We start from the raw sequence: 17,269 nt of genomic DNA, 5'->3' as shown, positions 1-17,269 counted from the left end.
GCCAGGATGGTCTCAATCTCCTGACCTTGTGATCCGCCCGCCTCGGCCTCCCAAAGTGCTGGGATTGCAGGCGTGAGCCACCGTGCCCGGCTGGGTTTTTACTCTTAAACATTTAATGTATGCCCTTCCAATCTATGTTCCATAACTTGGCTTATCTGTTTGTGCTCATGAAGAATATAGTATTGTTTTGTATACGTTTTAAGTGTTATGTGATTATATCATTGCTTATTTATTTATTTTCAGCCCAGGTCTTCTTGCCCTGTAGCACAGGCTGGAGTGCAGTGGTGTGATCCTCATTTACTGCAGTATCATCCTCCTGAGCACAGGTGATCCTCTCACTTCAGCCTCCTGAGTAGCTGGGACTACAGGTACACCAGTGTGCCTAGCTAATTTTTATTTTTTAATTTTTTGTAGAGATGGGGTCTCATTGTGTGGTCTGGAACTCCTGGGCTGGAGCAGTCCTCCCACCTTGGCCTCCCTAAGTGCTGAGATTATAGGCATGAGCCATGGTGCCAGCCTTGTTGCTTTTTAAATTCTGCTCTTTTATTCAGTGTTATTGTTATAGATCTCACTCAGTGTATCCTTTTTGGCAGATATGTGCTTACACAACATTTTGTTTATTCATTTTCCTCTTAATAGACATTGAAGTTGTTTTTCATGCGTTGCTGTTGCAAACAGTAATAGATGCTGTGCTGTGATGGACATCATGTATGCATGCCCAGGATCACACAACTGGGAAGTAGCAGAATCGTATTTTGAGTCTGGGTGTGTCTGACACCATTCATTTGTTTTCAACCACTGAGAAGACTCCCACTCATCACCTCTGTGCCTAATTTATTACACAAACACTATTATGATAACAGTAATGGAACTATAAATGCCTAGTGGGATTGTTGGTCATTTTTCTTTTAACTGGTCAAGTCTTACTTTATGCCCTCCTCCCCCTAGTTTTTAACTGTAAATTATATTATTAATTCAGTATAGAAAAGTTTTGTACTCTGTATTTTTCATGCTCATACATCATCTAAATCAAGGGTCTGCAAGCTGGGCACAGTGGTATGCACCTGTAGTCCCAGCTACTCTGGAGGCTGAGGTGGGAGGATCACTTGAGCTCAGGAGTTGGAGGCTGCAGTGAGCTAGAATCCTGTCACTGTACTCCAGCCTAGGAGACGGAGTGAGGTCCTGTTTTTAAAAAAAAAAATTAAACAACTCAATCAATCCGGGATCTACAAACTTTTCTTTTATTTGAGATGGAATCTCACTTTTGTCGCCCAGGCTGGAATGCAATGGTGCAATCTCAGCTCGCTGCAACCTCTGACTCCTGGGTTCAGGCGATTCTTTTGCCTCAGCCTCCCGAGTGGCTAGGATTACAGGTGTGCACCAACCACGCTCAACTAATTTTTGTATTTTTAAATGAGAGGGGTTTCACCACCTGGGTCAGTCTGGTCTCGAACTCCTGACCTGAGATGATCTACCCACTTCAGCCTCCCAAAGTGCTGGGATTACAGGTGTGAGCCACAGCGCCTGGCCTACATACTTTTCAGTAAGGGATCTGATGGTATTTTAGTCTGTGTGAGCCATAGGGTCTCAGTCACATCTACTCAGGAATACAGTCGTAGTGTGAAAGCTGGGAGAGAGAATACCTATACCATGAGTGCGGCTGTGTTCCAATAAAATTTTATCTACAAAAACAGATGGCAGACCAGATTTGGCTTATGGACAAGTGGTTTGCTGACCCGTGGTCTAAGCGATTATGTTAACAGAATCGTAATATTTATGTATACAAGCTTTTCAGTATTACAAGTAATGCTGTAATTCCCTTTTTACTTTTTATTTATTTATTTTTGACACAGAGTCTCGCTCTGTCTCCCAGGCTAGAGTGCAGTGGCGTGTTCTTAGCTCACTGGAACCTCCACCTCCTGGTTACAGGCAATTCTCCCGCGTAGCTGGGAGTATAGGCACATGCCACAACACCTGGCTAATTCGTATTTTTAGTAGAGATGGAGTATCACCATGTTGGCCAGGCTGGTCTTGAACTCCTGACCTCAGGTGATCCACCCGCCTTGGCCTCCTAAAGTGCTGTGCTGGGATTACAATTGTGAGCCACTGCTCCCGGCCTCCTTTTTCTTTTTAATATAATGTTTTTAGGATAGATTTCTAGAAGTGAACTTACTGATTCAAAAGTTTTTAGGTTTTTTTAATGACTCTGAAAGTGCTAAGTGCCTTTGAAAGAGACAAGTTTTAGTTTTCATAAATTACTTGAGATGGTCAGTGCAGTGGCTCATGCCTGTAATCCCAGCACTTTGGGTGACTGAGGCGGGCAGATCACCTGAGGTCGGGAGTTTGAGACCAGCCTGGCCAACATGGTGAAACCCATCTCTAGTTAAAATACAAAAATTATCCAGATGTAGTGGCTCGTGCCTGTAATCCCAGCTACTCAGGACACTGAGGCTGGAGAATTGCTTGAACCTGGGAGGTGGAGATTGCAGTGAGCCAAGATAGTGCCACTGCACTCCAGCCTGGGTAACAGAGTGAGACTTTGTCTCAGAAAAACAAAACCAAAAAAAAGTACTTCAATAGAAGGCAGAGCACACAGTGGCTCACTCCTGTAATCACAGCACTTTGGGAGCCTGAGGTGGGAGGATCACTCGAGCCCAGGAGTTGAAGACGGCACTGAGCTAAAACCCTGTCTGGGTAACAAAGCAAGACCCTTTCTCAAAAGATAAATAATAAACATAAAACCATATCAAGTATCTTACCTTTTGAGGATTTGGGATAGAGGCTTCCCTCTGTCAATTTGAATTTTAAGATGAAAAGAAGACATTAATTGATACTATGGAAAATAATAAGTCTTGTATTTTAAGGTTTATTAGGTATAAATTTTATGATCTAATATTTCTTAAATTTTAAGATCTTTTTACAAATTAAAATTTTAAAACTTGCTTGTATTTTGATTGCTCTTCACTTAGCTGATAGAATATATTAAATTTTCCTCTACGTTGTATACCATTAGCTAACTTGATTACCATCACAAATTTTTATTGTTTAAATTTTTGTTTAAGTACTTCAAACACCTGGCAAGGCACACTTACAAATCTAACAAAGGAAATCTTCCTAAGCACTGAGATATTGTTTATAAAACTAACTTAAGTCTAAACTTACTGATTTAATCAATTAGATTCCCTTATATGTTTAAATGTAGATGACAGTTAAATTTTTATGAATCTAATACATCGGAAACTTTTCAACTCTTCAAAATACTAAAGGCAAACAAAAATCCAATGATAAAATGTATTACCACACATACCTTAACCTATCATGTCAACTTATCACAATAGTACAAGTTTGGCTCACTTTTAAATGATACCTGTACTTAAAAAAATATCTTTCTTAGGTTGCACTGTCACTTAAGCAATTAAAGGCTGCCTAGTACTGTGGCTGGTTTAGGATACGGATTACATAATCTTTTACTGCCTGATTTGATGTAAAATAGAATTAATTATATGAATATCGTGAGCACATAATTGCATTTTTTGCTGTTTTATTATTGGAAATTTTTATTTTCACTTTTAAATATCTGTGGACTCATGGCTTCTCATAGAATTATTTTTTCATTTTTATGTATATTTGTCTTTTTTCTCTTTCAGTGCTGAATTGTCTGACTTGGACAGTGGAAGCCCCTTTAAACTGATCCTCTATTTGATTCCCTCCACCCAGGGCATATTTGTAAATATTGTGCTTTCTGGCAACAATAGGATGCTCCAGGCTCTTTGCCTCCAGAAATGCAGTCCCCTGCCTGCCAAGGAGTCCTGGGGTTTTTTTGTGGAGAATAGTATTAGAAGGTCAATTCTGATCTTAAGGTTATCGTTAATAGATAATGTGACACAGCTGCTTTGACCACTGTACTAACAGAAAAGTATTTTTTTAAGGATATGACTTTTTAGTGATCTTTCTAATGTAATTTCAACTGTATAGAGTATTTAAATATTTTAAATCAATTCTAGTTATGTGTCATAGTAATATATAAATTTACGGACCAACTAGTAATTTAAGGTCTATAACAAAAACAGTGGTCTGTAGGGAAAAAAGAAACACAGAAATCAGTGCTCTCTGCCCCATGATAAAGGCAACTACTTTGAACATTTTAATCCATTTTTTCTTTTTCTTTTTTTTTTTTTTTTTTTTGACGGGGTTTCTCTCTTTTTTCCCCGTCTGGTTTGCTTTGGCGCGATCTCGGCTCACCGCAACCTCCGCCTCCTGGGTTCAGGCAATTCTCCTGCCTCAGCCTCCTGAGTAGCTGGGATTACAGGCACGCACCACCATGCCCAGCTAATTTTTTGTATTTTTAGTAGAGACGGGGTTTCACCATGTTGACCAGGATGGTCTCGATCTCTTGACCTCGTGATCCACCCGCCTCGGCCTCCCAAAGTGCTGGGATTACAGGCTTGAGCCGCCACGCCCGGCCTCCATTTTTTCTAATAGTTAACTCCATGCGTCTGAATAATATGCCTTGATTTTTCCGTTTTAGACAGCCATTGTCTGTCTGCTATGAAATGTCTCTTATGTCAGGCTCCCTTTAACACAGTGAGGCATATATACTCTTCCCCTTTCATTTTCTGTGTGGTTTTGGCAGAGTTAGCGATTGATTACATATTCAGAAGTTTGACATACCTGTGCAGCCTCTTATGTGTGACTCAGAATTTTTGTTCCTCTTCAAGAATGTATGGGAACCTTGACAGGAATCATCTCCTTGTCTCCGTTTCTTCCTTCCTAACCGCAGTGAGGGAGCAGAAGGCGGACAAGTCCTGAAATACGTCAATCCTCACTGCGCGACTTCCACTAAAATCCTATGTGTTTGGGCTGCTTTAGCTGACCCTGGGAGATTTTTCTTTTTTTCTTTTATTTTTTTCACTTTTATTCTCAAGGGAGGTGACTGGTGAGATTTTTTTTTGACTCTGTCCTTTCCTTATTATAAACTCTAATTATACTTAATTTGTATATTTTTTTCTCTGTTTTGTTGTACTTAATTTATAGAAGGCAGATTTTCCTTAAGGTTCACTTAGGTATCCATGTTTGTAACATCCCTGCCTTGATGATCCGTTATTTTCTTGTGAACTTAACTGTGGGAGTTGTTTTTCAGATAATTGATAGAATTTGTTACTCATACAACCCCATCATCACTTCGGTTTTTTTTGTTGTTGTTTTTGTTGTTTTTATACTGTTTCTCTTATAGCCACACTTGTCAATTTGGGAAAATTATTGTATACAAATGGAAAGTATTTGGAGTCTTTTGTCTGATGTTTACATTTTTTTTTTTTTTCAGATATATTTTTGCCATCATGGATCAGTTTGGAGATACATTAGAAGGTGAAGTGGACCATTCTTTCTTTGACAGTGACTTTGAAGAAGCAAAGAAATGTGAAAGTAACTCAGTCTATGACAAGCAAAATGACGACCCAAAAGAAAGAATAGATAAAGATACAAAAAATGTAAGCTTGAACACTGGAATCCAAACAAAGGAAAATTATCTTACTGGGAAGGGAAATGAAAGAAACGTGAAATTTCCCCCAGAACACCCTGTAGAGAATGACGTTACACAAACTGTAAATGCTTTCTCATTGCCAACCACTTCAAAATCACAAACATTGTGTGGTGTTACAACAGGACTTAAAATACACTTGTCCATTCCAAATAGTATTCCTAAAATCGTAAAAGAAGGTGAAGATGATTATTATACAGACGGAGAGGAAAGCAGCGATGATGGGAAGAAGTACCATGTGAAGTCCAAGTCTGCGAAACCACCTACTAATGTCAAAAAAAGTGTAAGGAAAAAGTATTGCAAAATTCGTTCCTCTTCCTCCTCCTCTTTATCTTCCTCACCTTCAAGTTCAGGTACAGATTGTTTAGATGCAGGGTCTGATTGCCATCTGTCTGATTCATCTCCATCATCCAAGAAACATGTATCTGAGGTAACCCTCCTATCACCAAAACAGAAGTGTAAGTCAAGAATAAAATCGACAGAAACACAGGCTTTGAGGACTGCAGCAAAATGTGGCCACTACCCTGAGGAGTCTGAAGATACTGTGACCGACGTAACTCCCTTATCAACTCCAGACATCAGCCCTCTTCAGTCTTTTGAACTGGGTATAGCAAATGATCAAAAAGTGAAAGTTAAAAAGCAAGAAAATGTGAGCCAAGAAATATATGAAGATGTTGAGGATTTGAAAAATAATTCAAAATATTTGAAGCCAGCCAAAAAAGGGAGAGAAAAACATGAGCCTGATCTCTCAAAGTCCTCTTCAGTGTCAGATTCCAGTTTAGACCACAGACACAAGCAAAAAGTCCTACATGACACAATGGATCTGAATCATCTCTTGAAAGGTAATTTTCTTCTTAAAATATGTGTATTTATTAATTATATATTGAGCATAAATACTAAATGCTATGAATTTGCATTGAATTTTTCTAGTAGATTTTTTTATTGTTGGGATACTTGATACTATTATTAGTAACTTTACCAAATATTCCATTTTACCATAAAAATATCTGGAATGTAATTTGTATTATTTTGTATAGTAATTTGTATTTGTATAATACAAATTTTATTTTAGTGCCTTACAGACTCAAAAGCCCTAGAGGAAACAGATGGGTAAGATGAATGAGAGAAGGGGAGCCAGCTGTTTTTCCACTTTTGATGGAGATACAGGCATGTTTTACTTTCTTCTTTGAGAAACTCAGCAGCACTCAGGTTAACGTCTGACGTGGCATCCTCATATATCAGGGACACTGGCAAGAATGCTGGCAAATGAGAGAACTCAGAGTAAACTAAAGAGGACTCTTCAGACTTTTTAATTAAAGGCTAAAGAGCATTGCTTGAAAATAATCACCAAATTGATGAAATAACAACATTAAGTTGCTTTAAGATATAAGACCATTAGAATAGTCTTTTTTTTGCTTTATTTCTGTTTCAATTTATTATTATTTATATTTAGTTTGAAAACAACAATTTTCCAGTTCAAGTAAGAGCAACTGCAAAGTTTATCTTTGGACTGGTTAATAGAACTAATATTATTGGGTAGGTTTTAGGTCAGTTGATAAAGTTTTTAACTTGTAAATAGAATTCTCTGTCTTCCCTTGTTTGAAATGTTGAAGAATAAGTCTTTAGCTACATAAATTACATATGGTAGCAACGTAAGGGCATAAATACCGTGTTAGTAGAGTGACTCATGGTCAAATTGACTAGGTGTATTTAGGAGCAGTTCACACTTGATGTTCCCTCTTTTGTAGGTTTTGTTTTTTGTCTTTGAGACAAGGTCTTGCTCTGTCATCCAGGCTGGAGTGAAGAGGCATGACCACAGCTCACTGCAGCCTTGACCTCCTGGGCTTATGTAATCCTCCTGCCTCAGCCTCCAGAGTACCGAGGACCACAGGCCTGCCCCACCATACCTGGCTAATGTTTTTTATTTTTGTAGAGACACGTTTCACTATGTTGCACGGACCACCTCAAACCCCTGGGCTCAAGCAAACTTCCTACCTTGGCCTCCCAAAGGGCTGGGATTACAGGTGTGCGCCACTGCATCTGGTACATTTGGAGGTATTTTTTCCCTCTTTCTCTGATTGTACCTATTGATTGTTTAGAGTCTCTGAAAAATCACACACATAGTGTTGGCCATCACCATTTGGTGGCAAAGCCTCCACTCCATACATCTTTCTTAATAAATGCTCATTCAGCCCTCTTAGAACTTTCAGCATTAAAGAGTTTTTTGTTTTTTTTTTCAGGCTCTCTACTTCCTCCCATAAGATCTAAAGTGATCTTTTACAAAGTAAATTTTAAAAAAGAAAAGTAAATCAGTCCTACTAGTTTCTACTCTTCAGTGACTTACTCTTATATTAAAGTAACATCTGAAGGCTGGGCGCAGTGGCTCACACCTGTAAACCCAGCACTTTGGGAGGCCAAAGCGGGTGAATCACAAGGTCAGGAGTTCGAGACCAGCCTGGCCAAATGGTGAAATCCCATCTCTACTAAAAATAGAAAACATTAGCTGGGTATAGTGGTGGGCACCTGTAATCCCATCTACTCAGGAGGCTGAGGCAGGAGAATCACTTGAACCCAGGAGGCAGAGGTTGCAGTGAGCTGAGGTCGCGCCACCCCAGCCCAGGCAACAGAGTTGAGACTCCATCTCAAAAAATAAAAATTAAAAAAATAGCATCTGACCAGGAGCAGTGGCTCACACATGTAATCCCAGCACCTTTGGAGGCCACGGTGGGCAGACTGCTTGAGGTCAGGAGTTTGAGAGCAGCCTGGCCAACATGGCAAAACACTGTCTCTACAAACAATACAAAAAATTAGCCAAGCATGGTGACACACGCCTATATTCTCAGGTATTCCGGAGGCTGAGACATGAGAATTGCTTGAGCCTGGGAGGTGGAGGTTGCAGTGAGCAGAGATTGTGCCACCGCATAGCAGCTTGGATGACAGAGCAAGACTCCATTTCAAAAAGAAAATTATATATGAATTTTGTCTGTGTGTTGATTAGTTAAGCTAGAGCATATGATTCCCTGGGTGGGTGATTCATTGGATTGATGGACAGCAGGCTGCAGCTGTCTCCAGCTCTTCTGCGTTTCCAGCACCAACCTCAAGTGCTCTAACAACAATTTTTAAATATTTTGGTCTTAGGACCCTTTTACATTCACAAAAATTATTGAAGATTCCAAAGAGCTTTTTTTGTTTATATAGGTTATAGCTTATATCCATAAATATTTACCATAATAGAAATTAAAAATTAAAAAAGTGTTGATTTAATAGAAGTAATAAACTCATTATATAGTTACTATATAATGTAAGTAACTGTCATGAAAAAGCTGCATATCCAAAACATTAGTGACTTTTGCTAATCTCTAGTTTAATAGAACATAGCTGGATTCTGAAATCGGCTTCTGCTTATAATCTATTGTATATCTATTATAATCTATATTTAAAGGATGTACAGAAAATCGGGCATATACAAAATGTGGTTCAAAAATGGAGGAGCATTTTAAAAACCTTTTCAGTTTACTGTGGATTTTTTTGATAGCACAAGTAGTAGTTTCTTCTTTTTTTAAACAGTCTCTCTGTCGCCCAGGCTGGAGTCCAGTGGCATGATTTTGGCTCACTGCCATCTCCGCGTCCCAGGTTCAAGCAATTCTCCAGCCTCAGCCTCCCAAGTAGCTGGGATTACAGGCATGTGCCACCACGGTGGCCCAGCTAATTTTTGTATTTTTAGTAGAGATGGGGTTTCACCACGTTGGCCAGGCTGGTCTGGAACTCCGGCCCACCTTGGCCTCACAGAGTGCTGGGATTACGGGGGTGCACCACCTTGCCCGGCCCGCAAGTAGTAGTTTCTTAGATGTAGTTGCAATGTGAAATCTGAAATTAATCTCAATTAACTTTTCATCTTGAATTTCATAGTCTGTTACATTAAAACATATTGATCTTTCTTAATTGATTTTTAATGTGTATTTATATCATGAAATATTGAGTATTTGGAAAATATTGTTTCACTGAGCTTACAAATGTTGGCAGGCCAGGCACAGTGGGTACGGCTGTCATCCCAAGATTTTGGGTGGTAGAGGTAAGCGGATCACTTGAGCGCAACATGGTGAAACCTTGTACCAAAAATACAAAAATTAGCTAGGCATGGTGGTGTGTGCTACTGTAGTCCCAGCTACTGGGGAAGACTGAGGTAGGAGGCTCACTTGAGCCAGGGAGTTGGAGGTTGCCGTGAACTAAGATCACGCCACTTGATTTCAACCTAGGAGACAGAGCAAGACCCTGTCTCAAAAAAAAAAAAAAAAAAAAAAGGTTGGCAAATTTCAGAATACATAAATAGAAATCATAGTTGTTAATATCACTACCAGTTGCATCAGAAAGCTCTTGAGAAGCTGTCAAACTCGTGGTGGCAGATAGAAGTTGACCCAAAATACTCTTTTTTGCTAAAAAGCTCAAATTTTATTATTGGTAACAAATACTGTCAACTGTTTTCCTTGAAGTGACAGAACTGTTCTTTAAAGTTATATTTGTAATGCAAAAATTGGATGGTGTTGGAAATTAAAAAAAAATTCATGAACTAATGCAGATTGTTCACTAACATTGTGTAATAACATGTATCTTGATATATTTGGTTTTTTTTTCTTGTGTGTCAAATTTCTATTCCTGCCTTGCTCTTCTTTAATAATTTTTACTGTGATTTATATGTGTTTAACCCATTTCCTGTCCAGGAAAAAAAGAAAGAAGTACAGCTCACTGCCAGCACTCATTTCTTGGGGCAAATAGGAAATGTGTTAAAAGTAGCAGCCTATAGTTTGGCATTAAAAAATATCATTCTTGTAAAATTAGGTCAAAACTTAGATGTTGAACAGAGAAATGTTCTAGAAGATAAATTAAAATATTTAATATGCCTAATAGGCTTCATTTTTTAAATTCAGGCTTGTTTGACTAAATCATTATTTTTAAGGAGACACTTCCATTTTTAAAAATTTTACAAGTACTATTTGATCTCATAAATTAAAAACCCCACTTCAGTATCCTAGGAATGAGGATAAAAAAGATCATACAAAAGTAAGATATTGTTTCAGCCAATAAAAAGCTTCATATAGAACGAAAACACCCAACTCTTGGAATTTGTCAAGATAAAAAAAAAAAAAAAAAAAAAAAACATCTCATAGAAAATAGCCTGATTTTTGGGCTCTTTGTTCAGGGTCATCAATGATTATCCAGGATTTTGAATACAAGAAAGGAACTCGAATGAAACAATATTTCTCATATAACAGGTGGCCCAAAGATAGAATAGGCTTCAGGGCTGATGGACTGAGGGGCTCAAAAACGTCATCAGGGACCTATTCTAGCACTGCGTTCCTCCGGCCCTGGTGTTGGCTTCATTTTTAGGCTGCTAGGAGATGTCTGCAGCCGTTTTCAGTTTTGGTCTTCAGACACAACAGTGTCCAGAGAAAGACAGTGTGTCTTACCTGACTCTTGGAATGGAGAAAACGTTTTAAAGAAATTTCTCCCAGTCAGCTTCCACTTAGGTCGCCTTGCCCAGAATGGTTACACTCCCGTTACTGAAGCAGTCATTGGCAGGGGGAAATGGGATTTTCCTGGGCCAGTCAGGCTCATGCTGGAAGTCAGGGATCTGTGGAGCAGGAGGAAGATAGGTGTACAGTAATTAGGCATCCACCTTTGTCCAGCAGAGCTTCTCAAACTTTAATATGCATCCAGTTAACCCACAGGTACTGTTAAAATGCAGATTCTGGTTCAGTGAATCTAAAGTAAGAGCTAAATCGGCACTTGTAACCAGCCCCTACTGGTGATACCATGCTGCTGATCCCTGGTCTGAATATCAAGACACTGAGTAAACTGGTTCCACTGAAAATAAATCATTCTTCACTCTTCCTGTCTAACCCGTTTCTGAAACTTAATTGGATATAGAGAACGTAAATATTTTTAACTTTTAAATAAGAAAAATAATCCTACCCCAAATGCCTGAAGAGTTCTCCAATTATAATTAAATGGAAATACTGTTGAAAGGAAGTTTTATTCATAGTACTGCAGAGTAAGGAGCCCCTGATAGAAGAGACATGCCAGTAGGTGGCGCTCAGGGCTCTTGAAGGCACAGGAACAAATAGGCATTTTGCCAGTTGGTACATCTGTTATTGGAGTCCATAATCTAGCAGTCCACCAAGGATTCTGTATAATAGTAAAGCATTTTAAACACTAATTATGACAGTCTATTACATAAGGTATTGCCATGATTTTTCAAAATTATCATGCTTGATTTACACAGTGAAGTTTTTCAGATCCAAAATCATTTTCCTGTTTTTTCTTTATTTTCCACTGTATAACTGCAGCTGTGGTCATGGTAGATGGATGTGTATGCATAGCCGGGCTTGTGCCTTTTCTGCATTCATCTCTCAATACACTTTATCACTTTTAACTTCTGCTAAATAGGCTTTTCTAGGCTGCTTTGGCTTACCTAACGTCTTCACAGCCTTTTCCACTTCTTGGAACATAAATCCACTTAGTGTGGGGAGGATGGTAGTCACAGACGACACATGGGCCTGTCAGAGCACAGCTGAGGCAGGAATGCAGCATCCTCTCTATGTCCTTTCGGTTTAAACATCACCAGGCACTTCAGCACAGAGGTGCAGTAAGACAGGTTACTGCTTAAGGTAGTGAAGACTGAGGAAACGATTCCGCAAGTTGTTAACAGCAGGTATTGGGGAGAGTTCAGATAATGAGGGACACCTGTAGAGCCAACCACATTAACGTTTAAAATAACTTGTTGTTTATGAAATGGAAATTTGAACTGTAAAATATTAAGCCTATGAAACAAAGAGTAATAAAGGAATGTAAAATCAAATCTGTCAGTATCGGGCATGGGATCATGAAGCAGTGTTGAACCAAGGTGAAGACAGTTTTGAAAGTGGAATAAAAAAACGTAGGCTTCTGGATGTTAGCGACATGGTCACAAAGAAGCCAGCAGCTGTTCTGAGCAGGCACTTTACTTGTAGGAGGAGATTGTTGATAAAGGTTGCTAAGGTCCATTCTAACTTCAGAGTTCTTAGGGTTCTGTGAGAAATATTGGCAGAAGGGACGATCATTGTAGACTGGCATTATTAGATACAGGACTTTAAAGCGAATCTTTAAAGATCAGTAGAATTTCGGAATATTCAGCCTCTTTTAGCTCAAGGGTGGCTACTTGGGGAATTTCCCACCTCCATCAAAAGCCATCTTTGCTAGGTAAATGTCAAAAAATGGTCAGAATTAGATCCTTGACCTTGAGCTGTAAATGCCTGAATAGGCAGAGAGGGCATTAAAAAAGTGGAGTGGTAAGCAGAAGTTTAGACATAAGTTATGGCATGAATCTCACCTGTTTGGAGAGCGTCGACGTTGTTGACCAGACTAGATTTGAAGGTATGTTTCATATTTTGTGTACATAAAATTAGGTCACTTTAAAAAGAATCTGAAATGGCAAAATTTAAAACATTTTAGAAATACATGGCCTCAAAATTTACTTATGTAGACTATGAAATAAACGCTCCAGGACATATTTTGAGGAGAAAAATGAAAGAAATGACATTAAAGAAGCATTGATGAGCAGAGAAACTGGTTAAATTTTTTGCTAAAATGATACCAGCGTGTGAGGGGTTGAAGTAAAGTTCAAGGGGAAGATACAGACCCTGTTACACTCCCTAAGAAAGGAGATGCTTGTACAGAGATTAGCAGCCAGCATGTCCTGCCTGGAAGCACATTTCATCCTCACTTCCTGGCAAACTGCAGGGAATCTCAATACCCTCAGCACACTACAAGTATTGCCAAACATTTGAGAAAGGCAAAAATCAGCAGAGAGGCACCAGACTCAGCTGAAGAATGTAATACTTCAAACTCTTAAAAGAGCAAACTTGATGATTTTAGGATCTTTGAGGACAAAACTGTTTTCACTAATAAGACTACGCCTTGATTTGCTTTTTATTTATTTTTATTTTCTTGAGATGGAGTCTCACTCTGTTGTCCAGGCTGGAATGCAGTGGCATGATCTCTGCTCACTGCAACCTCCGCCTCCCAGGTTCAAGCAATTCTCATGCCTCAGCCTCTCCAGTCTCTGAGATTACAGGTGTGCACCACCATGCCCGGCTAATTTTTGTATTTTTAGTAGAGACGGGGTTTTGAGCCAGGCATTAAATGAGTTGCAAAACCATTAAACTCTGCCACTTGCTGACTTTTTTAAAATAAAAATGTTGCATTAACATATGATTGGTTTATTATTTTTAGAGGAATTAAGATCTTTAAAACACTTAATTTCTAGCGTGGTAAATACTGGTAGATGTAATCCACATACATCTACCTCAGTCTTTAGGGGGATGTAAGGGGTTCCTGAGGTCTAGGAGAATGGAACTAGAATAGGTGATTATTCGTAATGCTACAAAATTTTGGATAAAATCTTAGAGAAAAAATTTTTTAAACTTAGTAAATCTTCCAAAATACAATGAGGAAAAAAAAGTAACAAAAGTTTTATTAAAGATTTAGAAAAAGAGGAGAAACAACGTGAGTGAGGGGTTTTATCAGCAGCACATTAAAAAATTAAACCAGAAGTATGATTTAGCCTTAAAAATGAAGGAAATTCTGACATAATGCTACGTGGGTGAACCTTGAGGACATTATGCTAAGTGAAATAAGGCAGCCTCAGAAAGACAAGTGCTGTATGATTCTATGAGATCTTGGAGTAGTCAAAATTATAGAGACAAATGGTGGCTTCCAGAGGCCAAGGGAAAGGAGCAGTGGGGAGTCATGTTTAATGGATACAGAATTTGTTTTACGCAATGGGATGAGTTTTGGAAATGGGTGGTGATGGTTACGCAGTATGAATGTATTCAGTACCACTGAACTGTATACTTAAAAATGGTTAACTTGGTAAATTTTGTGTTCCATGTGTTTTGCCACAGTAAAAAAATAAAACACTAGCCCTGTCTGATAGGGTTTCTGTTATGCTAAATATGAGTGCTCATAATATGCCAACAGAATTGGGAAAAAAGTAAACAAAATTCAGCCTAAAAAGATTTTTAAAATAGTATAGGAAGATATGCCAGGCATATCTCCTTTAACAAGGAGAAAGTAAAAGTGTATCAATCCTATTAATATACAAAATAGAACTCAAGATATGAAAATCACTAAAAGAAACAGAGAAGGGTGTTTCACATTAGTAAATGGGCCAAATACACCAAAAAGATAAACGTCATTGATTTGAAATGTATGTTAAAGGCAGAACAGAACTGGACAATGACATTTGGGAAGCCATATCACCATGGGAGATAGATAATCAGTTTAAACCAAATAACAACAAACTAGCCATCTGCTTGTGGGATGCTCTTGGCCACAGGTATTTTGTCTGTCACACAGTGATTTTTTAAAAAGTGATGAAGTAATCAGTTACTTGTTGCTACATAACAGATTACCCCAACACTTAGGGAAAAGAGAGACTCAAAGGTAGGGGTGACTCAGTGGCCGGGACTACAGTCAACTGAATGCTGCGTACTCATGTCAGGTGCCTGGGCTTGGTACAACCTGAAAACCAGAACTAAAGGACCCACATAGGCTTCTCCATGCAGCCTGGCTTCCTCACATGTCTCAGCCTTAGCGTAATTAGACATCTTACATGGTGGCTCAGGGTTCTAAGCACGTGTGTTCTGGGAAACAAGGCAGAAACCTCGTTGCCTTTTATGACCTAGCCTCAAAAGTCACATTGCATCATTTCTTTCATGCTCTATTGGTTGAAATGGTCATTCATAAACCCTTCTAGATTTAACGGAAAAGGGCATAAACCCTACTTAATGAGAGAAGTGTCAAATAATGTAAAGTGTAATACTTAAAGATTTTATATCTTAAAATCTCTTCAGTCCAAAGATTGATTTACATTCCTCCCATATGCAAAAATGCATCCACCCTTTCCACAGATACCCCTAACTTAGAGAGCCAGGATCTAAATCAGGTCCAGGTGCAGCTGAGAGTCCTCAGGTGTGATTTCTCAGCTACATCTCTCTGAGTACTTTGAGAGCCTCCTGGGAGAGACTAGGGATGAGGAGCAGTTTCGCTTTTACGCCGCGTTAAGTTTTGGCTTTTTTATATTCCTTCTAAATTTTGCTTGAAAATGGGCCAGTTCTTTTTATTATTTTTTTAGTTCATGTCTCTTTGTCCATTCTTATTGTGGGTAAAATAAACCACCAGTACTTTGAGCATCCTGCTTGGAGGTCTGCTAGGCCAGGCCTACCAATGCGGTTGTTTTCACATTTCCCTTAACACTGCAGGCACAGTGTTGCTAAACATTTGGCCATTTCATCCTCTCAGGCTTCATCAACAGTCTTCTCCAGGCTCTTGCAGCTCCGCTGGCCACCCAAAGCTGGTCCACCTGTGCTAATTTTGTTACGGAGCACCTTGTTTCCCGTGCCATGAGTAGGCACTTTGATCTGGTGTTTGAGTCTTCGCAGATTGCTGCTTCACACAGCTAAGTTTTGTGGTGATGCGTTAGCAGAGCAATGGTAACTAATACAAAACAGAGAACATTTCCATCATCCTAGAAAATTTGCTTCATGCTCCGCTTTGATCAAAACCCACCCTTCAGCCTGGTGCAGTGGCTCACACCTGTAATCCCAGCACTTTGGGAGGCAGAGGTGGGTGGATCACCTGAGGTCAGGAGTCCGCGACCAGCCTGGCCAACATGATGAAACCCTGTCTTTATTAAAAATACAAAAATTAGCCGGGTGTGGTGATGGGCGCCTGTAATTCCAGCTACTCAGGAGGTTGAGGCAGGAGAATCACTTGAACCACAAAGGCAGAGCCTTCAAGGAACCAAGATTAGGCCAGTGCACTCCACCTGGGTGACAGAGCAAGACCCTGTCTTAAAAAAAAAAAAAGACAAAAACCATTAGGGAAAAATAGCTTACTATTAATTTCCTTTAGAATTGAATTTTAAAGGGCTTGTAGATAAATTAATCTAGAAGGCTTATTCTATAAAATGCATGTTTCTTGGAGGCAAGATAATTTAACATGTTTTATGCATCTAAATCTGTTTCTCTAAATGTGTTCTCATCCAGGTTTTATCACTAACTTCGTATAGTTTTCAGCAAATTACCAATCATTGACTTCTTAATTTTCCTACTAGGAAGCCACTGTTAATTATTTTTTAAATTTTCTATAATCTTCGATAGTCTTTGGTTTAGATGTAGAGAAGTAGAGTTACCATTTTTGTGACCTTGCTCAAGTGATGTAACTTTTCTGTACCATACTTATTTTTATTATTTCTTTATTTTTGATATGGAGTCTTGCTCTATCGCCCAGGCTGGAGTGCACTAGCATAATCTTGGCTCAGTGCAACCTCCGCCTCCCAGGCTCAAGCAGTTCTCCTGCCTCAACCACCCAAGTAGCTGGAATTACATGTGTGTGCCACCATGCCCAGCTAATTTTTGTATTTTTAGTAGAGATGGGGTTTTACCATGTTGGCCAGGCTGGCCTCGAACTGCTGACCTAAGGCGATCCTCCCGCTTCAGTCTTCCAAAGTGCTGGGATTACAGGTGTGAGCCATCTCTGTCTGGCCCACACTTATTTTTAAATGGGAGATTAAAAATGCCACAGCAGCCGGGCGCGGTGGCTCACGCCTGTAATCCCAGCACTTTGGGAGGCCGAGGCAGGTGGATCACAAGGTCAAGAGATCGAGACCATCCTGGTCAACACGGTGAAACC

General features: G+C 39.3%; 1 protein-coding gene across 3 annotated transcripts in view; it reads left to right on the top strand.

Annotated features, from left to right (window-relative positions):
- CFAP97 (cilia and flagella associated protein 97) overlaps positions 1-17,269 on the top strand; it is a 37,616-nt gene that overhangs the window by 8,046 nt on the left and 12,301 nt on the right. For all 3 annotated transcript variants that reach the window (XM_017506918.2, XM_017506919.2, XM_017506917.2), the window contains exon 2: positions 5,324-6,381. In XM_017506918.2, the coding sequence (XP_017362407.1) occupies positions 5,340-6,381 (1,042 nt within the window). In that variant the 5' untranslated portion in view covers positions 5,324-5,339. The remainder of the gene's footprint in view (positions 1-5,323; positions 6,382-17,269) is intronic.

Source organism: Cebus imitator, unplaced genomic scaffold (genome assembly GCF_001604975.1).
Source record: "Cebus imitator isolate Cc_AM_T3 unplaced genomic scaffold, Cebus_imitator-1.0 Scaffold365, whole genome shotgun sequence".
NCBI classification, from domain to species: Eukaryota; Metazoa; Chordata; class Mammalia; order Primates; family Cebidae; genus Cebus; species Cebus imitator.
This window is presented reverse-complemented; position numbering and strand designations above follow the sequence as displayed.